General features: G+C 40.4%; 1 protein-coding gene across 9 annotated transcripts in view; it reads right to left on the bottom strand.

Annotated features, from left to right (window-relative positions):
- The window catches only part of NFIB (nuclear factor I B), a 923,658-nt gene that overhangs the window by 303,116 nt on the left and 594,046 nt on the right, over positions 1-26,496 (bottom strand). For all 9 annotated transcript variants that reach the window (XM_044061245.1, XM_044061251.1, XM_044061249.1 and 6 more), the window contains one exon: positions 9,519-9,639. In XM_044061245.1, the coding sequence (XP_043917180.1) occupies positions 9,519-9,639 (121 nt within the window). The remainder of the gene's footprint in view (positions 1-9,518; positions 9,640-26,496) is intronic.

Here is a 26,496-nt window from a genome sequence, read left to right on the forward strand (position 1 = left end):
TGGTGTCATTCTAAGGGGATCCAGTGTCTGTCTGCTTGGGATGACATGCTCGACAAGCCACGCTGCTTCACAAGGGACAGCTTGCACCTGTCACCCTTGGGCTTTCGGATATTGGCAAAGGCTCTTGCCACCCCAATAGTGCCTTTTTTAGGCAAGGCTTAAAAGACAAACCCACCTCCCTAAAAAACACAAGTAGAAAGAAACTAAGGGTAATGCTGCTCAACGCCAGAAGTCTAAACCTCAAGATGCACGCTCTCGAAGCCCTCCTCAGTATGGAGAACATCGATGTCTGTGCAGTGACAGAAACCTGGTTCAAGGCTCCCGAGAGCACCCCAGCACTACCAGGTTATACCTCATATCATGCTTTTCGGCCCCAGAACTTGGACCAAACCACAAAAGGAGGGGGAGTATCCATATTCATCAAGGATATCCACACTTCCAGGTTAGTGGCAATGCACGAAGCATAGGAGACCATCCATGTGCAACTAACAGTGGGCAAAACTGCCCTCTAGTTTGTAGCATGCTATAGACCACCCTCTCAAACTCAGGAACCCCACTTGGCCTTCCTAAAGACACTGGAGAATATGAAGGTCTCTCCAAACACCATCATATTGGGGGACTTCAACTACCCAAACATAGACTGGGAGCATTACTCAAGCCCCAACACCCTAGCCCAAAGGTTCCTAGAATTCATAAACTCAAATGCTATGGAACAACTAGTCACCTCTCCCACAAGAGGGGAAAACATATTAGACCTGATCATCACAAACTTGGGGACACAATGTTCCATACCAGAAGTATACCCTTCATTGGTAAGATCGGACCATAAATTAATCTCCCTGGAAATCCATATCCTGCCCCCACCCCCAGCACAGAAGACCACAGTGAAGAATTTCTCAAAAGCTGACTTCACACTTCTTAAGACCGAAGTGGAATCCTTCAAGGCCCCCGGGCCAGTGGAAACCACAGGCCACTCTGCTGAATCCTTTATAAACGCATTCTATGGACACCTACTGGAATGCATGGATCATGCAATCCCAAATAAAACCAAGACCCATTCCCCCAAAGGCAGGCGTCCTGTCTGGTGGACCCCAGCCATTAATAAGCTGTACAACAGAAGGAGGAAGCTACTACATGATAGAGCAAAATCCCTAAAAGAGAAGGCATCTCTGATCAGTACTAGCAAAAAACTACGAACACTCATAAAATCATCCAAGGCCAACTTTGAGAGAAAAATTGCACAAGACACTAAAGATAATCACAAGGCTTTCTTTAGTTATGTTAGAAACCTGGGTGGAAACTCCCAGATATGCTCAGAGTTAGTCCAAAACGACAAAAAATACACTGACCCACAGACATTGCCAACATACTAGCAGACAGGTTCAGTGCAAATCCCCCCCCCCCAAAAGGACAAATATCTATCCCAGCAGAGTGTTGCCTCCCCAACATCTCAGATGCCCAGGTGAGAGCCGCCCTCTCCAAAGCTAAAAACACAGCATCAATGGGACCAGACGGTGTTCTGGGTTGTGTGCTACATGAACTCCAAGAAGAGCTAAACTCCCACATAAGGCTGCTGTTTAATCTCAGCCTTACTACAGGATATGTACCCAAAGAATGGCGTACAACAACAGTGGTCCTACTTCACAAAGGAGGTGCTTCTACGGACCCTGGAAACTACCGCCCCATAAGCTTGACGAGTCTGGTCTGCAAAGCTATGGAGAGGATCATTATGGAACTCATAAACAAAGACATTGGGGACCTACAGACATTGGATCCTACCCAATTCGGCTTTGTTAAGGGCAGATCCTGCCTCTTGAACCTGGTTGACTTCTTTGAAACAGTCACCAAGGCCATTGATGAGGGTAAGGTAGTTCGCACAGCCTACCTTGTCCTTGCAAAAGCCTTTGACACAATACCCCACTCGGGCATTATAGACAAGCTCTCCAGCTTAAATATAAACCCCTATGTCATAAGATGGGTTGCAAACTGGCTCAAGGACAGAACCCACAAGGTCAGAATTGCTGGAGCCGTGTCAGACTCTATACCAGTCACAAGTGGCGTCCCACAGGGCTCAGTCCTGAGACCCCTCTTGTTCGGTATTTATTTTTCTGAGGAACAGGCTAACATGGGAGGATTGTGGCTGACCAAGTTCGCAGATGACTGCAAACTGGGCGCCATAATTGATTCTCCGGTGGACACAAGCATCCTTCAAAAGGGTCACATAGAAATGAAAAACTGTTGCCAGAGCCATGGCCTTAAACTAAACGCCAAAAAGTGTATAGTCATACCCTTTGGGAAAAACAAAGTGCCCACAAATTACCACATAGGTGGTAATCCATTAAGTACGGAAGAAGTAATTAGGGACCTAGGGACCCAAGTTGACAGTAACCTCTCGTTTGACACTCACATTGCCAAAGTGGTTAGAAAGACCTTCTATATTGCCCACCTTATCATGAAGGGATTCACATCTAGATCGGGAGAGGTCATTGTGCCCCTTTACTTTTCCCTCATCATGCCCATAATTGAGTACAATGCCCCATTTGGGATGTACCTTACCCGACACCTGCAGCAATTGGAAAGACCCCAAAAGTACCTCACCAAGAGGATCAAGGGACTCAAACATATGCCATATGCTGCCTGGCTAAAGAAACTCCAGCTCTACTCAGTAGCATACTGCCTCCTCAGAGGCGATCTATGCCTGATGTACAAGGCCATGTCCAACCCGGAATTAATGGACATGCTCCACCTCAGAAAGACCAAATCCACCAGAGCTACGCGAGTGAGAGATTTGAACCTCAGCACAGAAATAAATAGGACATGCTGGAGGGACAGATTCATAACCCAGAGGCTCCCTTCACTCTGGAATAAAATCCCAGTCCATGTTAGGCAGAGCCCCTCACTGACTCTCTTCAAGAGAAATCTTGACGAGTGGATGGGAGATCGTACGTTTACCCCGGGGGTCACTTCTGTGTCACTGCTAGACAGAGGTACAGTAAACTAAACCTTAAAATGGGCTCAGTATACTCATTCCAAGGGGTGGCGAAAGCCAAACACACTCTGGCTAGGCTTATAAATGCCCTAGGGCAGATAGCCTAGTATGAACCTATGAACCAACCTCAGATACATCATCTTTATTAACTGTTGAAATTCTCTAGATGTTAGTTACTATTTCTTTAATAGCGCTACTGCCGACTGTGTAGGTCATCTGATATTACTATCTTCTGCTGTGTTGGCTGCCCAGATATCTTTGGTAAATGTTTGATAGGCATCTTAGTTATCACCTCTTTAATCAGTTCGTTAAGGAACTTTCAGTTTTAGAATTTAATTTCAAGACTTTTTCGACTAGTGGTAAATAATTCCTCTTCAACTGTGAAATTAATCATCTCGACAGACATTCCTTTAAATGTTTAGCGTGCAAGCTGCATTAAGGCAGCAATGAGTTATTAACGGTATTTTTGCAATGTATAATATTGTTAAAAAAACTTTTTGAACTGCTTACAATCTAGCAAGACCAAAAAACGTGATGCTATTAAAATCTGTACCCATACTAAAAATGCAAAAAAAATCTGTAGAACTATTAATTAATACAAGAAATTGTTCCAATTAGTTTTTTTAATCTGTGAAGTTACCTATGCAAGTTTGGGGTAAGGATCTATCTCACTTTATTACTGTATAAGGATTTTGCTTCAAATTGGGTTTATATAACCACAAAATTACTGTGTTTCCAACAGAGCGTTCCTGTCTATAAATTGTCTACTCTTTACAAATATAAGCACCAGGGATTGCTGAGACACACAAAGCAATGAGGAGTATGTTTAATGAATTAAACCACACTCCCTAACCATGGAGGTCATATTCCTGTGTTAGTATGGCATACCAACATGTTGGGGGATGTTCTTACTAGCAGCTTTTCACTGGGGATTTTACATTGTAGTTCATTTAAACAAAATTATTTTTTCTGAGCCAGCAGTACAATTTAGGAGGCCTCTGCAAAAACAAACTTTGTGTGTGATTTTTTTTTAATGTTCTTCAAGTTATGATTTTTGATCTTGAAAAATCTATAACCTGTAAAGTTATTCTTGTGACCATCAACCGAACATAAGGAAACTGTGTCAATACAAGTCAGGTATTTTTTTATGAATGTAATCTTCATCTGTTTGTAACTTTGATGTGGCATTAATCAATGAGACATGGTCCTTTCTTGGGAGCTGCTGTTCAAATAAGCTTCTCACTGAAATACAGCTTTGAAGGAGTGAATGGAGTGGGATGCCTTTTTAGATCCAACCTTGAATTGTCACAGATCTCAGATGGATCCACCAACTTAACGATAGATGCATAAATGCCATGAGATTTCTTTTGGCCTGCTGTCCACCCAGTAAAGAAAAATATCTTTCTTTGGTAATTTGTTAATTGCTTAGTTGGCTCGGCGTTTTATTTCATAATCTGACTGATACTGGGTGCTTTTAATATCTAGCTGGGGACTGATTAGAAGATTTAGGTTATGAACTCTACCAATATTTTGGTGATGATATCTGCCTTGGATTCATTAGTCCCTGCATTTTCTCTTACAAGCAATGCAGGGAGTTATGTTATTACTGAAACCTTCATATTTTCATAAGATTCAGATGTACAGTGGAGTGTCACTGCAGGGTCCCATTCCTAATGGAGAACAAGCTTTATCTAAATGACAATTACCATCTCTGGTACTTGGACCTGATAAGCAAGAACACAACATTTTTATCCAATTCTATACGTACCGCATCAAACCAACCAGCTCAGGTTTTCTAAGTAGCAGCAGGACTATGCAGTCCAGCCTGTCTTCCCCTAGTTGAGCATTTCTATTGAAATCTGGTGCAGTAGTATGGTTTTTCACGGTAAAGTGCCCACAGGCAAGTGTCAGATCTCTGAGGTAAGAAGACTACTGCAAGGAGGTGTTTGATGGAATTCCAAATGGATATTTTCAAAGAAATCATAAAGATCACTGCTTGTATTTGCCCGGACCACCATTAGACTAACTTTGGCTTAACAAAAGTACTATTTTCCCATTTTCTTGATCTGAGTTCAATCATCTGTGGAACAATCAGGTCGTCTCTGAGCAGTTGGGGTTTTCCTGTTATCCAATAAGTGAGACCATGGTGATTTCATTGTTCAAGAAACTGCAAATAAACTACTACCCTGTCTCTAACTTTCCATTTCCTGGAATAGTAAATGAGAAGGTTTTGTGTGCACAGTTCACAACTTGATAGTATTTGCTAAGGTTTTTACAATGTCATGGCACTGGCGCCATAATAACTAAGGACATTAATGATCACCTGGTAGCACTGGATCAAGGGTCCTCCTTGATCTTAAATCAACATCTGACACAGCAGCTCAAGGCATCCTACTAGACTATTTGCGCACCCACTTCATTACCATTCTGATCACATTAAGAACCTTCCACTCTTAACTAACAGGTTATTCCAATATTGTGGTCGTTAGGCCAAAGTTACCAAGGGCACCATTTTGTCTCTCTTGCTTTTCCCTGTGTATATGTACACAATTTGAGATATCACTGATATGGGGTTTAGGCACAATTCAGTGCCAAAACTACAAGTTTACAAACCAGATGATGGCATGAGTGTGAGTGTGTGTGTATGTGTGTGTGTGTGTGTGTGTGTGTGTGTGTGTGTGTGTGTGTGTGTGTGTGTGTGTGTGTGTGTGTGTGTGCGCGCGAGCGCATCATTTATGGCTATCTCCTGTCTGTCTTGTTTACTAAGCTTCTTGACATAAGATGATATTAGACAATGGTGAAATATTTAAAAAAGCTGAAGAAATATATCCACAGAAGTGAAGTTTATTTGTTTTTAACAGTCTCTGTGTCTGTAACTGCAGAAGCATACTTCTTTCTGAAAGAAAATATGATTCAGCTGCAACCAACAAGAATCTTTTCACTTGAAGAAAACTTGACTAAAAACTGGAAGCTATGGATCTAAAAACCTGATATATTCCTCATTGCTAACAGATTAGCTTTAACATCAGATGAGGTATGGGACTGAGCTACATTTTTTTTAAAAGAAGGACAAAATAGCAGCAGTAAGAGAAAATTCAGTAATTGCTGCCAACCCAAAAATAACATACCATTTACTAAATATTTGCTCCTTACAACAAACACTACAAGGTCATGCAGATTCTAGAGATGCTTATGTCACTAAGCTGAAGGAAGAGCCAAAGACTGTGAATTTTTTGAGGAGCATGATGCTCTAATAACAAAAAGAATAATTTGTAGTAACAAATGATGAAATGAGTGTTTTGAGAAACTGACCTGACCTTATCAAAACCTGCTGATGTGAAATCAGTAGTGTACAGTTAAAACATTAGCTGATAAAAAAGGAGGTATGTAAAAATAAATATGTAAATCAAATCAAAAGTGAGAAAATGCAAGATAAAGGAGGGTGTGTTCAAGTAATGGCTGCGAACAAATGAGATACGAGAGGAACCAAGACTGAGGCCAAAGAAAATATTTTGCAACCCTGCATTAAAGGCAGACATAACCATGACAGGAACAGTTGTCCTACAGTAAATCAAGCTTGCAGAATCTGTGCTAGAAAACAACATTTCCTTAAAATATACACAAGCAAAAACAAGCGTGTTCTAAAGAGTCTCACTGTTACTAAACAAAAATGTGAAAATAGGATGACTGAACTGCGGAAGTAGAAAGGCTCAATACTGTGAAATCCGGAAATGGATTTGAAGCAGTGAAAAAGAAGAGCAAGGAAAAATGCTGGAAATAAATACAGAGAATTTATTAATAAAATATAGAAATTAAATTAGATACAGGTACAGACTGTAAGATTTTTGTTATAAAACAATGCTAATAGCTGCATTTAAAGACACATTCCATTCATATATTGGATTGTGTGTAATGTGATAAGCTAGGAGCAGCAAAAAGAATTCAGAGTGTAAAGTTAAAACCAACATGGATAGGGAAACATTTACACAGACGCATAGAAATGTCAAGTACTGTGCACAGACACAGCAATAGTATATGATGATTAATTCACAGGGTTAGGAAGTCTGCCTGCAGTATATCATGTAGAAAAAAAATATGATGTAATGTCATTCATCTAGGCCCCAAAGAAATTACCCCAGCACTCAGATATAATGTAGAACAAGATCTGAAGAGAATGGAAACTCCTGGATGTTATTAAGATGCAAACAGAGCCAACAGAGTGTGTGAAAACTATGGTTACTATTGTGACCAAAACATCTGTACTGGATGGTGCACTTTAAAGTTACTCACTGTATACAGCTGAAGAAATGGAACTAGATACAATCCAAGGTCTCCAGGACAGTCAGCAATCCACGGCCACCCTATCTCACTTTACTTATGTGTGCTAAGCCTTCACTTTACTCGTGTGTGATAAGCCCAACCCTAAGCCTGCCAATACTCCTAACCCCAGCTGCAAACTGTACATTATGAAAATTCTTTTACTACACAATATACTTACACCTATTATACAGGCTTAACACAAACGCAAATACACACACAACTAAATCTATCTCTTACCTAGCGCTTCATCTAAATCTAACTCACAAACACTTACACATACACCCCCACCTGCTTTAACATTCGCTACCTCACACATATCGCTCAGAGCATCAACATTTCTGGCATTCAGTAGCACACACTTTCAAGAAAAATCACAGACTAGTTACTTTGTCAACATTACATGATTTAGCAAAGTGAGTTTATAAATGAATATATATATATATATATATATATATATATATATATATATATATATATATATATATTATTTTTTAATGGGATTCCTGTTTCATCTTTTCAGCTGCCAGGTCCAGCAGTCTAACTTGCTAGAAAGGCAAACTGAATGTATGGCAAAACTGGCTGCTAAGTGTACTTTTCCAGTTTTATCTAAAAATCTTGGATTCCTTTCCCCAAAAGAAAATGTGGTGGGTGGCTGAATTTGGTCTGGAGAGTGGACCACAATAATGGGTCTGGTTTAGAACTGGTCTGTGGATCAGGAAAGCAGACCCGGAGATGTATTCTACTTCTACTGGGGCTGTAGGGTGAATGAAACAAAGCCTCCGCTTATGGCTGTGTGGTCTCAACTCTTAGTAGATGTAGATGAGAAAAGAAACCCATTCCTAGGTTTCAGTGGCTTTCATCAGCTGGAAATACTTTTCAGAGATAAAATTCTTTTGAGGGCAATTCTACTTTCTCCCTCACACAGAGGATGACCTAACCCGACAGAGTCCTCAGGAATGCAGAAAGGTAATGCTATGATTGCACTGTCACAGTCAACATTACAGGCATAAAATAAACTGATAAAGTTACACATAAACACCCATACCCTCTGAAAATAACTAGAGCACAATGATAGGACAATGATTTTGCTCTCTGACTTTTTTTTTTAAATGACTACACAAACAGTACAGCTGTGGAGGTATATGCACCATAAGCACCACAGGCAGAATGGGAAAAGATCACTGCTGCATGAATGTGATAAAGTCACATATTAGTTAGTCAGGCAGGGACAGGAAGAGATATGCCTGGCATGCTATGGTTCACACTTTCCTGGACTATTTATTTTTATGTCACTGTAAAGGGTACAATGCAGTATATTAATGTTCATATTTATTGAATGAATTTCAGTATTTTAATTCTGGATTCCTGACTCTACACTCCAATATAGATCTAACAGGATCATGACTGCAGTGAGATTAAGGAAGCTCTGTTGATCAAAGCCAGTCCAGGAAACAGAAGGATACAAACTTTATTGCAGGTTACATGATAAAGTTTGGAAGAATAGCAAAATAATAATTGCCCAATTCTAGAAACAAATATAAAGAAAACAACATTAATGAGAAGAAACAGAATAAAAATAAAGGGACAAAAAAATGAAAGCAGATACTGAAGGAGGGCATCAGGACAGAGAATAAAGAAGCATGTTTATGTCCCCACTTACAGGTACAAAAAGGGCAAACAATGCTATTGCGTCAAGCACCCAAGTGTGTAAAAGGTATAATTACAAGCACAGACACAGATTACTGTCTAGGTGTGCAAGAGGAGGAACAATGAAAATAATTTGCTTAAACTGTCAAACAACAAACCACCTGCCACTCAGCAATCAAGATTCTTTCTAGGACACTGTAATATTTACATCTAGATGGACACTGGATTTAATACAACAAGCAACTGGCTGACCAGAGAAACAGGGAAATAATTCATCACTATCATCACTTGATTGAGCCACAGCAGTGATGTGCACATCTGTATTAGTAAGCCTGTACTGAAATGGCTGCCTTCAGGTAAAAACACAATTAAAAACAGACAGAGTCAATGAAACTCACTGGTCTGACGTTTAAAAGCAGATGGTTCATCAATAGGAATACAAGATCAATAAAAAGTGAGATAAGAAAATTATTTACACATGTGTTTTACATGAACAACAATTCTGTGATTAGTTCATCACCCCACTGCTAAATGCTAACAGCAGCAGTGCAGTTTGACTTACCCCGCAGGTGGAGAGGACATTGGCCTTTGCAGGCTTACTCCTGAATTCAAGTCATGATAGTATGGCTGGCTTTGAAGTTCTGCAACTGAAAAATTCACTCCAGATCCTTGTGTTATGGGCGCTAGGTTACAAGAAATGAAAGTTTAGTAGCAGATAGCAAAAGGAAAGTTTTGCTTATAACAGACAATGTACTTGTAATATTAAATACAGATTTTTTACAGAAAAGTACATTGTGCATATACAATTAATTCACTATGATGACAGAATCATGTCCAAGCAGTTTAAATTAGATATACAATCTGAATTCAGATTCACTTTTGGCAAAAACAAAGCTAAACAGAATTAGTTTTACAGTTATATCAGTAAATATTGCTGCTGTCAATATGAACATCTACCTGCCTGACCAAAACCTATGGCAAGACAACATGGCATACATATAACTCAAAATATTCTCTCCATTCATTGCTGTTACATCTAATTCCTACAGTGTCCACATTAATAGCCTATATGACCATATAGTTCAATACTAAATAAATAGGGCACAGGAACAGATTGCTAGGCCTTCCTTCCATATCACACCCACACGCACTACAAGCAATTTACAGTCATCAACCCACTACTGCATGTATTTGGGTTATGTGAGAAAATGGGAGTATCTGCAGAACAATTAGCACCAATACAGGACATACACAGTCCAGATAGAAGACACCACAGCTGAGAACCAAACTGAAGACGATAATGTAACTTAAATGTGCCACTCACATTTAAAATGAACTCTCTAGCCAGATGTAAAAACAGTAAACTTTTTAATCATCTATACCTTCCAATCTAGTCCTTGGCAGTTACCTGCAAAGCACCTGGTACTTTTAACTAAACAAAAAAAAAAAATTCCAATACTATTGTGTATATTCTCTGACTCACTGTCCGAGCCAAACCTTGTATAAAAGGTTAGATTAACACTTATGTTTGCTGTGCTATAGGTTTCCCTGCTAGACATAACATTACTGTAACAGCAAAGCTCCATTTGCCAAAGTTCTTCTGAAGTTGTACTTAACTGACAATGTATTTAGTTAGAAGCTAAGCCTACTGGACACGAGGTTCCATTTTCAGGAGAAGCCCAGGAGCACTGTCTGTTAAGTGACTTAGAGTCCCACAGCTTGCAAGTGCAAAGTGAGAAAATCAGGCCAACAAGATAAAGTTCATGAGAAGTTGTGCATAGCTGTAACCCCCTGAGACAAACTGCCAGACCCGTTGGAGCCCTTCTCTTTAAAGATAAAGTATGAAAGGAAAATTACCACTCTGACGTGAGGTATGCTCTATACACACAATTAAAAGAAAATGTTACATTTTGAAAGCAGACTTTCTGATGTTAAAAAAATATACATGTCCTGCTTCTTACACTGCACTTCCACATCGATACAAATGTACAGGCCTATGCTGCTTTGGATAAGAGTGAGACTCTGTGGCTAGGGCCCTGCTAGTACACCTGGATCATCCCCTTTTGCTCTCTACTGAGTTTCCTATAGGTGGGAAGGCAACAGAGCCTACAGGACAGCAAAATTTCACAAAAGAAAGAAAATTTACAGAAGGATTAAAGCAGAAGTGCAAGTACTAGGAAAATATTAAGGTGGAGAAGGATACACACGCACACTCACAGACACTCATGCACGCTGATCTTACTGAATGTAATACCATGCTCTGCTTCTACCTATAAAAAGGTAAAATCTGACTACAAAAGTTCCTAATAAACAGAACAGACTTGTAAGAATTTAATTTAACTAGCTAGTTAAATCACAGAAATGACATTTTAGCCTTTAAACATAGGTACAATAAAAACAATCTTAGCAGCTACCCTATCATTAAGCTTTAACACTAGAATTACACCTGATATCTCCTACCCTATATCTCTCCTAATAAACAATTCTATTGCTGCGCAGTACATCCCCAAACTCTGGAAACTCTCTTATACTGCCCCTCTTCACAAAGGCAGCTTCCCTACTGAGTTCTCAAACTACAGGCTGATGCCATCCCCCCTCCCACAGCCAAAATTCTTGAAGAATGCATACACAGACAACTCCTTGACTATCTACTAAGCAATAATCTCCTATCTACATCTCAACGTAGCTTCAGACCTAAACACAGTACAACCACTGCCTTTGTCAGTTTTACAAACTCAGTCAACCAGCTTAGAAATGAGAACCAGTTTTTCTCGTCTATCACTCTTGATATATCTAAGGCCTTTGATATAGTATCCTACCAAAAGCTAAATGAGCTAGCTTCCTTAACCCTGACCCAGCCAGACCTCTTCTGGTTTCTCAGCTGCTTAACTGACCGCCAACAGGCAGTTAAGTGGCAAAATAAACTCCCTATCCTATTACCAGTCTCAGTAGGAGTATCCCTAGGCTCTATTCTCGGTCTATTGCTCTTCACCATATTCACCAATAGGCTCAGCACAGCCACCCAGAATGCAACCATCGTTCAATACGCAGATGACTCATCCCTCATATGTTCATCTCCCTCCCTACCAGAACTCCTACAAACAACCCAATAATCTTTCCAAGAGATTGAAAAATACCTCTCAGACTCTCAACTCATACTCACTCCAAATAAAACAAAGCTTATGCTCTTCACAAATAGCAAAGTTCCTGATAACATGCCCCCTTCACTATCTACTCAGCCCATAAAACTAAAATTGAATCCATCCAGCACACCAAACACCTTGCAGTCACAACTGACAACGTAAATTTGAGAAATGCCTCGCTCTAGCGATCAAAAAGGTCCACATTAAGCTAGGCTCATTATACAGTGACAAGCCATACCTAACAGAGGCCACTAGACATTCCATAGCTAGGCCTCATCTACTCTCTACCCTTCCATGTGCCTCACCAATATTCACTAATCTCAAAAAATCAGATTTAAACAAACGAGTCCTGCTATAACAAAACTGCAAGATTTGCCACTAACCTCCCTTACAGATCACATCACTGCATAGCACTTCATAAAATAAATTGGATTGAACTACCCAATCTCCTACCCCTCAACCAACTATCTTTCATTCATTCTATCTTCCACCATCCAGACAACTGTCCAGCACTCAAGAGGGTAGTGCAGCCCTACTCAAATGGCAAGTCACTAAGATCCTGCAACAAACTATTACTCAAAGTAACTAAATCTAATACTTGTTATGATAATTCTCTATTGTCCCACCAACTATCTAAGTCCAGGAATTCCATACCTCAGACAATACTAAATTCTATCAACACATCCAAATTTAATCTACTGATTAAGGAACACCTAACCAAAAACTGGCTTTGCTTCTGCACTAATCCAGGCTGATCATTCTGTCATTCCTTGTTCTTACAACCAAAATATCTCTTCCCTTACTAAATTCCAACATCCAAACTATGCCTTCTCTCACGTAATTCCAGTTCCTCTCACAGTGAATCTCAAGCTCACTACTGCTCCTGTTCAAAATCTCTTCCCTTACTAAATTCTAACATCCAAACTATGCCTTCTCTCACGTAATTCCAGTTTCTCTCACAGTGAATCTCAAGCTCACTACTGCTCCTGTTCAAAATATCTTCCCTTACTAAATTCCAACATCCAAACTATGCCTTCTCTCACGTAATTCCAGTTTCTCTCACAGTGAATCTCAAGCTCACTACTGCTCCTGTTTTATCTACCTTCTCAAGCTTCATACAGTTTCATCATCTTCCCTCCTTCTTGTACTTCACCTCAATATTGCCTTATTATCACTGTTTAGAACACGTAACAAGCATATTACCAATCAGCCATGTTCTTGTTCATATGTCATACATGTATCTCAAATATTTACCACCAAAACCATGATGCTGATCTACTGATCAGTCATTTCTCTATGATGGCACAAGCTATTTCATGCTAGTTTATTTTTGCTTTCTTTTTTCCACATTATGTTGCTCTCTCAGTTTTTATTGTTTATGTATAAACTATTTACTACCTATATTTACTAAAGTTATGTATTCTTGATTGTTATCGATTTCTTGTATTGTTTTTAATGCGTTTTTGTAATGAAGCTTTTCTCCCCGGGCCTTCGCTGAAATAGGGCCACTGGCCCAGTCGGACATCCCCGGTAAACACGTCTAAAATAAAATAAATAAATAAAATAAATATTGTCACAGGTATGACTAGAAAAATGTGTGGGTAGCCACATAAGCCTTTCCTGCAACAGATAAAGCATAGTACTTCTGTAGAGATTATAAAAAACAGGCAAAATGAGGCACTGCATATGACAAAAAGGAAAAAGTACCCAGCAGTTAAATTTCAGTTTTGAGATGCTCGGATAGATCAACCACAATGAGAAGAAGTAAGAATCAAACAGTTTTCCTTTTCAAAAAGAGGGTCCTGGTAGTGGTTGTGGAGGGAATCCATGGCAAGGTCCAGATTAATGGTTTGCACCTGTGCTGAAGACTGTCAAGCAGGTGGTCATACAATGAACGTCACTCTATCCAATGGCTCCTCTCTTAGAAAGGAAACTAGTGCCCCTGATCATGACACTGCTTTGAAGAAAGGGCAGCCCAGGTAGAGCACCACCCTCTCTTCTTTGCTCAGAGGCGTCCGGCTATTATAATGAGAGATGGAAAACCAGAATGCATTTTAAGACAAGAAGTAAAAATTCCACGTAATAAGTGCTAAAGGTAGAAGAATCACATATTAATATAGGATGGTTAATAATAGTGACATGATAACAAAAAGCACAAACTTGCCAATTGTAAAAAGCATGCAGAATGAGCAGATAATCCCTAAGGAAGAAGGAAGAAAAAGGACATGCCTTTAAAAAGTTAAAGCTGTAAAGTCTGGTTAAAGCTATTAACCATGTGTGTGTGTGTGTGTGTGGGGGGGGGGGGGGGGGGGCATTCTCAGCCAGCCTGGCAGCAGTTTCCAGAGGCATGGCCCTTGGTAAGTAAAATTATGAAAACAAGCTTTCTCCAACCACACCCCTTGGAACCCTACCAGTCTCAACCTTGCCAGGTAAAGGGTCAAAATGTTGAATATCAGACCAGCAATTCCCGAGATGACAGTACCTATACCATTTAGATCTATGTAGACAAGGAGTGGAGCCTTCAAAATGACAAAAAATGTAACCAGTAGCCAGTAAGAACTAAGCAGTAGTGGTAAGAAGGCACCCCAGTGAGTCCCCATACTGTGGAATTCAGCACTAACTGGAACAAATCTAGTTCCAACTCCAGATGCCCTAGGTACAAGGCACTAGAACAGTCTAAACAGGAGGGTTCCAAGGCCTGCTTCACAACAAGAAAATCTGTTCATGGAATACGATGATTAATGAGAGCAATCTTATTAAGATAGAAACAATGGACTTGAACATATAGGTTTGGAAGGTACACATGACAGCCAGATCTGCCAGAACAATTATATGCAGAAAACTTTATCACATTCACATCCCTAGTGAATAAACAGCCACCAGCGCAAACATAAGAAACTTCTGGACAGTATCACTACTAAGAAAACCAAACAAATCTAACAGAACCAAAAACAGTAGTGGATTTTTTTTTTTGTAAACTGTAAAAGTCACAAGAATCAGGTACTCTGGGTCAGTGAAACACTGTCCCTATTGAAATGTAAGCATCCAATAGACAGTCTTCTTGTACATAAGTGAATATAACTGCTAGATCAGACTGCAGCTGAAAGCTTGGCTAACAGTGCAGAGTCAAAGGGCATCCCCAAGTCTGATTCTTAAGTTTATTAGTCTATGATTAAAATGTAAAAGGCTTACCCTTATCGCCAAGAAGTGGAACTCTTTACAGAACTGTTTTCTGAGATTATATATATACATACATATATATTATTAACACACACACACACACACACACACACACACACACACACACACACACACACACACACACACACACACACACACACACACACACACACACACATACACACGCACACACACACACACAACTTAAACTGAAAAGAAGGTACATAAATTACTCTCCTGACAGTTGTAACTACATCTGGCAACCATCTGCTAAAAGTACATGACAATGAAAGTACGTATGTCTAATCACAGCAAATTGAACAGATGCTTCTCTGCCTTGAATATTAATGTTAGGAATAATGTGAGGAGGGAAACATGCCACAAAAGCACAAATGTATAGTGCATTTAGTAAGGAAACCAGTCTGCTTGTTTTTTCATGGACAAGAAGCCTTCACTTTGTAACCAACTAAACGTTCCATGAAGAAAGCAATAAAAAAGGTTTTAAGTTAAATAAGGGTCTCATGATCCCTAAATTCTTAAACTCTGACCAGTGTATAAAGGAAACATTCTTTACTTTTGTTTCCACATGAGAAACAAGAATTGTAAGAGAAAGAAAAATGTTTCCAAAAACCAGTGACTAGACTACGAAGAGCACTAAGGTGAAATGAAGATTCCAGTGGGGCGGCCATGACTGACCCAAGGCTGGGTCCCAACAACCTTCATGGAAGGCTTCACCAATTGTCATAGTACAGGAGTAATGCACCCCTGCCTGTCATCTCCAAACTACAAATCAGCTGAGGGGGAGAGGGTCTCCCTATCAGTCATTTAAAAGTAGAAGAAGAATAAAGTACTGTGATAACTGTGTCATACCCCATACATGTGGATATTGGAACAAGTGCTGGTCAGAGTTGCAGGAAATCCTTTTAATCTTAACTCATCTAGGTTTTAATTTTTAATTCAGCCTGTTATAGCCTGCATATTTTAACAAAAGTGTCTGAAAATTTTACAACAAATTTTAGTTAGATTTACCAGACAATATGACTCATTCAGAAACTTTAAATATTACAGTAAAACTATTCACTGCAAACTTGTCTTATAAATAAATAAAAATACACATTTATGTGTGTGTGTGTGTGTGTGTGTGTGTGTGTGTGTGTGTGTGTGTGTGTGTGTGTGTGTGTGTGTGTGTGTGATGCGTGCATACTCTACATGCTTCCACTATGAGTGGACAAAAGCAAATGCACTGAGGACTGGAATCTCTGAACTGCATTCCACAAAAACAACCTGCCCAAAAAGATTAAGTGTTTTTGCAGACTGGCAAGCAGACATTTGCTTTTTTCATGAAAACAAGACAATCAAAGATAAATGAGAGCTATCATAGTTTTAGGTCTCTCGGTTAAGAGCAAATCATGCAGAGGTTATCGTGCGGTAACATGTACTTCTTCACAGATCATTTCCGGAAGGTCTATTAAATACTTCAATGCTTTTTAAAAGGTACCTTCAGATGTCTACAAATCCAATGCAACAACATTTGAGGTGTTTGGAGGCAAAATGAGACAACATTTTTAAGATGCTTAACAAGTTTCAGACAAAGGGATCTAGTTTCCTCTGAGAACATAAAGTGATGCTCTGCTTTATATAGGTTCATAAGTAGGTACTAGGCTATCGGCCCAAGGGCCTATGCAAGCCTAGCCAACAAGGTTTCCCAGCTTACACCACCCAAGAAAGTTATTTTCCTGTGCCACTGTCGAGAAGAGTCACAGAAGTGATCCCCGGGGTGTATTTCCTATTTCCCATCCACTCATCAAGATTTTTCTTGAAGAGTACTAATGAAGAACTTTGTTTGACATAGATGGGTAGCCTGTTCCAGAGTATGGGAAGTCTGTGGGATAGGAATCTATCCCTCCAGCATGTCCTGTTTATTGTGGTGACAAGGTTTAGGTCCCTAGAGCGTGTAGCTCGGAGGGATTGGGATTTCTTTAGGTGTAGCATGTCCAACAGCTCTGGGTTTGACATAGCTTTATATGTTAGGCAGAGATCACCTCTGAGTAGGCGATATGCTACAGAGTAAAGCTGGAGTTTTTTGAGACGATCGGTGTAGGGCATCTGTTTGAGTCCAGTAATCCTCTTTGTGAGGTACTTCGTTGGCCTTTCCAGCTGCTGCAGATGTCTTGTGAGGTACATTCCAAAAGGGGCATTGTACTCTATAGTGGGTCTAATGATTGTCGAGTAGAGGGGAACGATGACCTCTCTTTTCCTGGATGAGAACCCTTTTATGATGAGGTGTGCCACACAGAAGGACTTCCTGACTACCGTGGCAAAGTGACTATCTAAGGAGAGACTACTGTCCACCTGTGTCTCAAGGTCTCTTATCACGCATTCAGTGTTAAGTAGATTGCTGCCTATGTGGTAGTTCATGGGTACAGCGTTTTTACCAAAGTTATAAGTTATATGTGCTTGTCTTGCAAAATGCTTGTTAATGGTTTAAAGTCTACAATGCCATAGTGTTTGATAAATTAATCAATTTAAATAAAGTTTTTGAAAAAAATGACCATGTTGAATTTGAAACTTCTGAACTGAAAGCACATGAAGCCGAACGTAATGGTGGGTCCCATAAAAAAATCTTACATAAGCCAAGGTTGAAAATGCTTCTGTTTTTCTCCTACTTTCAGGGCAGAAGGAAGGAGGGAGGCCAAAATGAATGGTGAAGAGAGTGGCACAACTTAAAAGGAGCATACCCCTTCATCCAGTGCTTAATGAGTGTTTGTTTTCATGTTATATAAAATGCGTTTTTTTATGTCTAACATGTTTATAATAGAATGGCTGGAAATATGCAACATGAAATGCAAGGACGGGCAAAGACAGGGTGAGGCACATACCAAACAAGTTGCTATGCTGTCATATCCCAACATCTGCTACAGTCAGTTTAATTTCAATACTTCATTACTTATAACTAGCAAAAATGAAAGCAGCCATTTTGGAAATAACTCTGAACAGCCGAGGGTTGACTACATCAAGCTCATTGTTTCTGTCAAACACAGCAGTGCAACTGCAACCCTGTAAAAGCAAGACTCCGTGAACTATTTGGTATCCTAAGATAAGTGGAGGCAGGTCTGGAGACAGCAGGAGTTCTTCCTGGCTTAGATCAGTGCAAAGGCCTATGAATTATGAATGCCTACAGATTATAAAAAATAAACTGTAAGTGCCGAATGATTTGCAATCTTTCTACAAAAGTTTACTGACCCTCATTACAATTAACAATTTAGTTACATTCACATCTGAGTTAAAAAAAAAATCTGTACGAGGAAAAATTTCATTGTGTTTTAGATTAGTAAGAATTAACATACTGTATTCCCATTCAAACTCCACACTCTAACGCGGATGTGTGTATGTGTGTGTGTGTGTGTGTGTGTGTGTGTGTGTGTGTGTGTGTGTGTGTGTGTGTGTGTGTGTGTGTGTGTGTGTGTGTGTGTGTGTGTGTGTATGTGTGTGTGTGTACGTGTGTGATTGCACAAGTGCATTTATGCATAAACAGACAAATTCATACAAACTTTTTAATTTAGTTACAAGACATATATGTAATTTGTATTTTTAGTGACAAAATAAAAGGGTCTCACCATTAGCTTGGCAGTATTAATTAATTATCAGTGTACTCAATTTCCTTTCTCAGCTATAATATATAATTTTTTCACACAACATTATTTTGGAATGTGGCAGATTTATTGCTACAAACATAAGTGTCAGACTTCCTGCTCACCGGTGCTTGTGATCACAGGTTTGCTATAGAGAGTTCATCCTGAACATAATGTGGTACAGTGCTTCCTAACCTGAATGACAGTGAGGGTCTTCAATGTGCAAAAAGATTTATAATCCACAGGGACTACTACTATATCAATAACTGTAATATGAGGGGCAATAAAGTATTGGAGAAAGATTTATAATCCATAACAAATGCATCATTCTGCTTGAAGAAAAAACATTCTGCAGTGTGCTGACCTCATTTAATTTGTAAATGTTTAGTCAAAACAGTTAGAATGAATGCAAATGCAGGAACTGAGTAAAACTTGTAAATCATGGCAGTTAGTGGAAGCTCTTTCTTGTTAATGAGCAGCTTCTGATGCCAAGGGTGCAAGGTTTGAATCTTTCTACCTTCATTTGTCTACTGTGTGACTTTGAGCAAGTCACTTAACCAGACAGTGCTTTGGGGTAATTGGGAATTTGGGCCAAATTCTGTAATGGTCTTCTGGACTGCATGCCTGGTAACTAACAGCCTATGTACCGGGTCTATATCATATATTCGAAATTCCAAAATATCGAACACCATAAGTTCGAACTTGGAATTTCGAATAATGATAACATTGAACGCTTAGAATAGCGATTTTTTCCCCAGGGAAAAAAATTGCTGTTCCGAGAAATATACACACAACACAAGCACACCAAAATAAATAAACCACACACATACAGTTAACAAAACCCAATCCCACACTAAATCATACATACATTACTAACTATCCACTTACCTTAACCCGCACCCTAACCCTAAGGTCCGTAGCTATCGCACACATACCCTACTAATCTATACACAAACTAATTAATACACACACATACAGTTAACAAAACACAACCCTACACTACACCATACATACACTACTAACAATCCACTTACCTTAGCCCCACACTAACCCTAAGGTCCGTAACTCTTGCACCACAGTGGAGGAAATAGCGAAACCACGGAATGGCACACTGAAATCTTGCCTTAGGTAAGATTTCGATGTTCTGGAGCTTCGCTATTTTCACCATTCAATGTTTTGGGTTCGATATTTTAACTTTCGAAGTTTTACATCTTCGAAGATATGATATAGACCCAATGTACTATGGTTACTGAGTGATACTGTTTTGATGACAGATTTTATATGCCAGTCTGTGTTACAGCAGTAAAACTAAAGCACTATAACAAATTCAGAATGTTTTCTTCACTCCAGCATATCTGTATTTGTAGTGTCAGTTGCATAACAAGTAGCACACTAACCTTTGGTGTAGAAGGCTGTGGGTTCTATTCCCATACCAGGTAGACTGATTGCAGATAGTGTTGCACTTCTGACTGGGTCATCCTCCAGATGACATACTAAATCAAAGCCCCATCTGCCTGAGCTGGTGGTAGTTCAGGTATATAAACGATATCTCCTATTGAAAACAGTAGGGGAGAAATGCCCTGGCCAAACCCCACAAGCAGTACCACCTCAGTTCTCTCCTGAAAAGATGTAACTAGTCTAGTGCTAGTGCAACTAATCAGTCAATAAGGGATAAATACATTTTATTTATTTGTGTTGCAAGTTACACACTCTAGGACGGTTATATCGGAAAAGTTGTATTAACTGGCGTAAAGATGCTTTATAATCCACAGTAACACAACTTGCATACCTACTGTTCACAGCATCACCTTGAGCTTAAACAGTCAGTCTCTCCTGAATTCTGTCACTACCTCTACACATCTGGCAGTCCAGAAGAAAAAATCCTTAAATTACCTAGCAATTTACAAGCACACAATTGGGTAAACTGATTACATGTGTGACAGATAGGGAGTGTCTGCAAAAGAACTCAACTAAATTGACTATTTGGGCACAGTTGAATAATATACTGATAAATCCATCAAAACCAAGCATATATGATTTGGGAGACATAAAATGAAAGGTAAATATTTAACACAGCACACAGTAATTGAAACTGTAGATTAATTTAAGGACCTGGGTATATGGGTAGATCCAGCTTTGAGTTTTTTAATCATATCAACCAAACAGTTAATGATAGTTACAGAAAAAATAGCTGTGTAAAATCTTACCATAACCATAGATGTCCTTCTCTTCTATGTTGCAGTATTCTTTACATGTGGGAAGTCCTCCGCCAAATGACCAGATGTCCGCAAGTGTACAACAGCTTTTAGCTACAGCAAGTACGTATGTACTGACAATGTCAGCCATAAAAGGATGTCTGCACGTACAATCCACAGAAATGAAATGCCCCAGAAGGAACATCAGAGTTAAGGAACAATAAAAAGCCATTCAAGAAAGAACAAGATGTAGGAGGGACGGCGGGAGGGACAGAATACTGCAACATAGAACAGAAGGCCATCTATGGTTATGGTAAGATTTCTATGTTCTTCTATTCAATGTTGCAGTATTCTTTACATGTGAGAGAATGCCAAAGCTTAGTAGGAACCCTGGGAGGAAGATGGAGCTGAGGAACTTTGAACTGAAGAGTTTTCAACAAAGCCATGAAGAATGGCTCTAGCAAAGCCTGCTCTAAATATAGAAATTGTGTCCAACTTGTAATGTTTGGTGAAAGTGTGCACAGAATACCATATAGCAGCCTCCAGAACAGAATTAGTAGCCAGGCCTTTAAAGGATGCCCCTGAGGAAGCCACAGATCTAGTGGAATGAGCCCTAACAGGTGCAGCAAGACACTTACCATGAAAATCACAACAAAACAAGACAGCCTTGAAAATCCAAGAAGGAATTGTCTGTTTACAGACAGACAAACCCAGAGCCCTGGGATGGAAAGAAACAAAGAGATGATCATATTTCCTGATAGCCTTAGTCTTATCCAAGTAGAATCTAAGTTGTCTATGTACATCCAAGGTATGCAAGATCCTTTCATTTGAGGACTGAGGAGAAGGGAAAAACGTTGAGCAACTGAATTGATTAAGAGATACCTCATTCACCACCTTAGGCATAAAAGAAGGATTGGTACGCAATGAAACCCTATCCTTGTGGAAAACCAAGAAAGGTGGCAAGCCATGAATCAAAGCCTGAATCTCTGAAACTCTCCTGGCAGATAACAAGGCTAACAAAAGCACTGTTTTCCAAGTACAAAACTTTAAAGAAGCTGAGGCTGGAGGTTCAAAAGGAACCACAGTACGCTTCTCTAAAGCACAGTTCAAATCCCAAGGAAGTGGAACTGTTTTCCTGGGAGGTTTAGTATCTAGAACGCCTTTAAGAAAAAGTTTCACCTCCAATCTGGAAGCTAAAGACATGCAGAAATAGTTACTTTCACTGATGAGTAAGACAAGCGACTGTTAAATAATTCACACAAGTAAGAAATAAGTACTGGAATATCCACTGAAAATGGATCCAGATTTCTTGAAAGACACCATTTGGATAAGTAAGATTTTCCAGTATTGGGTTTCCTGGCCTCTTGCGAACACTAAATATATTCTTTGAAAAAAGATGCCTGAGAGGAATCAAAAGTTGATTACCCAAAGGGTCAACTGTAAATTTGACAAATGTGGATGAAGCAGAGAGCCCTTGTCTTGTGTGAGGAGGTCCACTCTGTGATGTAATTTGTGATGACTGCCCTTGGCTAAATGCAGAAGAAGAGGGGAACCAGTGCTGTTTTGGCCAAAAGGGAGTCACCAGCAAGATTTTTGGTTTGTCGTGCTGTGGATTGAGGGAATGCATAAAGGAAACGCCCCTTCCGTGAGAAAGATAGGGCGTCCACCTTCCAAGACAGAGGATGTGGGTGTCTGGCACAAAATGGAGGAAGTTGTCTATCCAGAGGGAAGTCAAGCAGATCCAGAAAAGGGGTACCCCACCAGTGGACCAAGTCCAGATATACATCCCTGTGAAGCATCCATTCATAGAATTGAGTCATGGACCTGCTTAAGGTGTCTGCCACAATGTTTGAGAAGATGGAATGTAAACCACAAGATGTGTCACCTTGTACTGAATTGTCAATTCCCATGCCTTGAGAGCTAACCTGCCAAGAAGGTAAGACTTCAACTCCCCCGCTTGTTTATATACCAGAGAACACTGGTGTTGTGTGTAAACACTTTCAGAGGGCCTGGTTGAAAGAGAAGATGAAAGGCCTGTAAAGCCAGAATCACAGCCCTCATTTCCTTGATGTTGATATGTTCTCTCCTTTGAGATGGAGATCAAAGGTCCTGAACTTTCTTGGAAGCAGATGCCCCCCCCCCCCCCCCCCCGCCAACCTGTGTCTGAGGAGTCTGTGAACAGATGTTGAGATGTCTGGGACAGAAGAAGAGAGAGGCCAAGATTCAGTGTAAGCTGTTGAATCCACCAAATAAGTTCCGTTTTAAGGCAGGAGAGGAGAAGAATCAAAAACTCCAGAGGGTGAGCATGCTGAGTCCGCATTATCTTTATGAAGCACTGAAATTTCCTCACATGGAGTTTTGCAAAGGACAGCATGGGAATTGTGGAAGTCATGAACCCAAGAAGTCTTAGGCACTCTCTAGCTGTAATTGAGGGGAGAGGCAGAAGGTCTTCCAGAAAGGCAGTGAGGGACTGAACTTTGTCCGTAGGAAGAAAAAAAAATCACAAGGTCTGTCCTGAACCTGCACCCTAGGAAGATGTGATTCTCTGATGGGGTCAGAAAGGATTTTTTGTAATTTATGGTGAACTCTAGACTTTGAAGGAGATGAATGACCACCTGCAGGTTTTGAGTCAGCTGTCCTGATAGAGGAGCCAGGAAAAGAAGACTGTCCAGGTATGGATATACATGGATACCCTGGAGTCTCAGGAAGGCAATCACAGGGGCTAAGCACTTTGTGAATACCTTTGGGACAGTGGAAAACCAATGGCAAGGCAGAGAACTAAATGTGCACTGAAGCCACAGAGAACCAGAGATTTCCAGTATAGAAGATGGATGGGGACATGTGGATAAGCATCTCTGATGCCTACAGAGGCCATGTCAGACTGAGGTGAAATCACAGGAAACAGAGTTTGTAAAGACAGCATGCAATAAGATGGTACTTCTAGAAAAGTGATTAAGTCTGAAAGATCTAGGATTGGTCTGCAAAGACCATCCTTTCTGGGTTCCAAAAACATCCACGAGTAAAACACTCTGCCTCTCTGATACATTGGCACGTGATGAATTGTACCTTGAGAAAGTAGTTAGTTAGAACCTCTGAAAACAAATTCAGTTGACTTGAAGGGGGCTGTAGAGTTCCCATGAAAGGAGGGAGAATTTTCAAAGTCATGAAGTATCCCTGTTGGATAATAGACAGAACCCAGGAATCCTGAGTGATCCTTGCCCAAGCTGGAAAAGAGAGAGACAGATGAAGAGATAGAGGAGTAAGACTTAGAAGAGGATGCTGGCAGTCACAGAGAGCTGGGCCTGGCTTAAAAGGGTTGCTGAGTGGGAAGAGCAGAAGCAGTAGTTTTAGATTGTGGAGGCCTCCTAACAGTCTTTTTAGGTCTGGAAGCAGAAGCAGAGGCAGTAGACGAGTGAAATGGTCCCCTAACAAAAATTTCTTAGCAGGAAAACACCTATGGAACTAAGGAACAGGAAAAACAAACAAGTGCTTCAAATCGTGAAGTTCCTTTCCTTTCTCCTGTAGAGACTTAAGTCTGCAGCTACAGAACCAAAAAGAGTTGACTTATCCAAAGGAGCATCTAACAATTTTGCTTTAATGTCATCTAGAATTGGTTGAAGCCTCAACTAGGAGTGTCTCCTCAGTACAGAACCGGATGCAGCAGCTCTGGATTATGCCTTAACAGCATCACAGTTGCACTTAATGGAATGTCTACCTACTTGTGAAGAAGCTGTCAAAAGAGATAAAACCTTGCGTTTTAATCTCAGAATCTGGTAGTTGAGCAAGAGCTTGCGAAGCCTGGAAAAGTAGAGCCAAGGAATACGTAGACATATAAGTTTAGTAATTCATTGCTCTGATCACTAAAGTGGAGGAAGTGTAAACCTTTTTACCAAGTCACTCCAGAATTTTGCTCTCCTTATCAGAAGAAGTTTAAAAGAAGAGACAACCAGGAAGCCTTGTCAGATGCTATGGAAGCAACAGCTGGATCAGCTAAAGGACACTTGTACAGGAACATGCAATCATCACCTTGAAGAATCTGTCTTGCTCTTGGCAGCAGGAGCCTGAGAGTCAGGGGTCTTAAAAGAAGAAGCAAAAGCATCCATGAAAGCTGGGAGCACTGAAGGCACAGCAGAAGTTGAAGGAACTTCCATGTGCAAAAGGTCATAAAACCTTTTTTGATCTTTAGAAATTTGTGAACAGTTCCATTTGAAAAAGTCCCTAATTTTGTTAATAGTTTCACCAAAAGAAATCTGTCCTACTGGGAACCCCCCCCCCCCCCCAATTAGATTCCTCCTCTAGAGATGTATATTCTAGGGGATATGTAATTTGTGTAGAGTACGCTAAGGAATCCTCATCAGAGGAAGAGTTATCACTATCATCAAAGAGAACCTGTTCCCCAACTCTTTGAACAGTAGAAGATGTAAAAGAAGGAATAGGACTAGCAGAGGAAGGCTTCAAAGTTATCAGAGCCTTAATTAAACCCTGAGAGAAAGCATCCCAGTCAGACTGAGGAGTGGAAGGGGCTTGAGAGTGTCTAGTCTTTTGTTTTTTCTTAACATGCATTTCTGGATGAGAAGTGGAAGAACCTGGTGTGGACCCAACATCTGGAATCTTCTCTGGCTAATTCCTAGCAGGAGTGGAAGGAACGTCCCTGGGGTTCCCAAGCACAGTAAGCCGCGGTTCCCCCTGTCTGCCCCAAATGGACGTGCCTAGGTTGGAATTCTTAGCGGCTTCCAATGAGATACCCACTAAGAAACAAGACCCAACCTCAAAATGCAACACCAGATCTTCACTGACGTCAAGGGATACGTCAGAAGTAAAAGGTGCAGGATCCCGAAACCTTCCATAATGTCTTTAACCAGATGTTAAAGACACTATGTATGTATCTTTCGGCTTTTCCCGGTTAGGGATCGCCACAGCGGAACTCTGGTCCGCTAATGATTGGCAGTTGATTTTTACGTGCCAAGTTGCCAGCCCTGATGCACAACCTTTAACAAAGGTACTCCCATTCACGCATGTCTCCACGCAGAAGACGCTCTAGCTGAGAATCGAACCGGACAGCGTCTTACTGTGAGGCGATAACGCTACTGCAGCACCACCACCGGCTCAACCAAAGGATCCCGAAACCTTCCATAATGTCTTTAGCCAGAGGATTAAGACACTATGTATGTGTCTTTCGGCTTTCTCCGGTTAGGGGTCGCCACAACAGAACTCTGGTCCGCTAATAACTGGCAGTTGATTTTTACGTGCCAAGAAGCCAGCCCTGATGCACAACCTTCAACGAAGGTACACCCATTCACGCATGTCTCCACGTAGAAGATACTCTAGCTGAGAATCGAACCGGACAGCGTCTGTGAGGTGACAACGCAAGACACTGATTCTCTAAACAG

This window comes from Protopterus annectens, chromosome 2.part0 (genome assembly GCF_019279795.1).
Source record: "Protopterus annectens isolate FY-2018-M chromosome 2.part0, PAN1.0, whole genome shotgun sequence".
In the NCBI taxonomy this organism is placed as follows: domain Eukaryota; kingdom Metazoa; phylum Chordata; order Ceratodontiformes; family Protopteridae; genus Protopterus; species Protopterus annectens.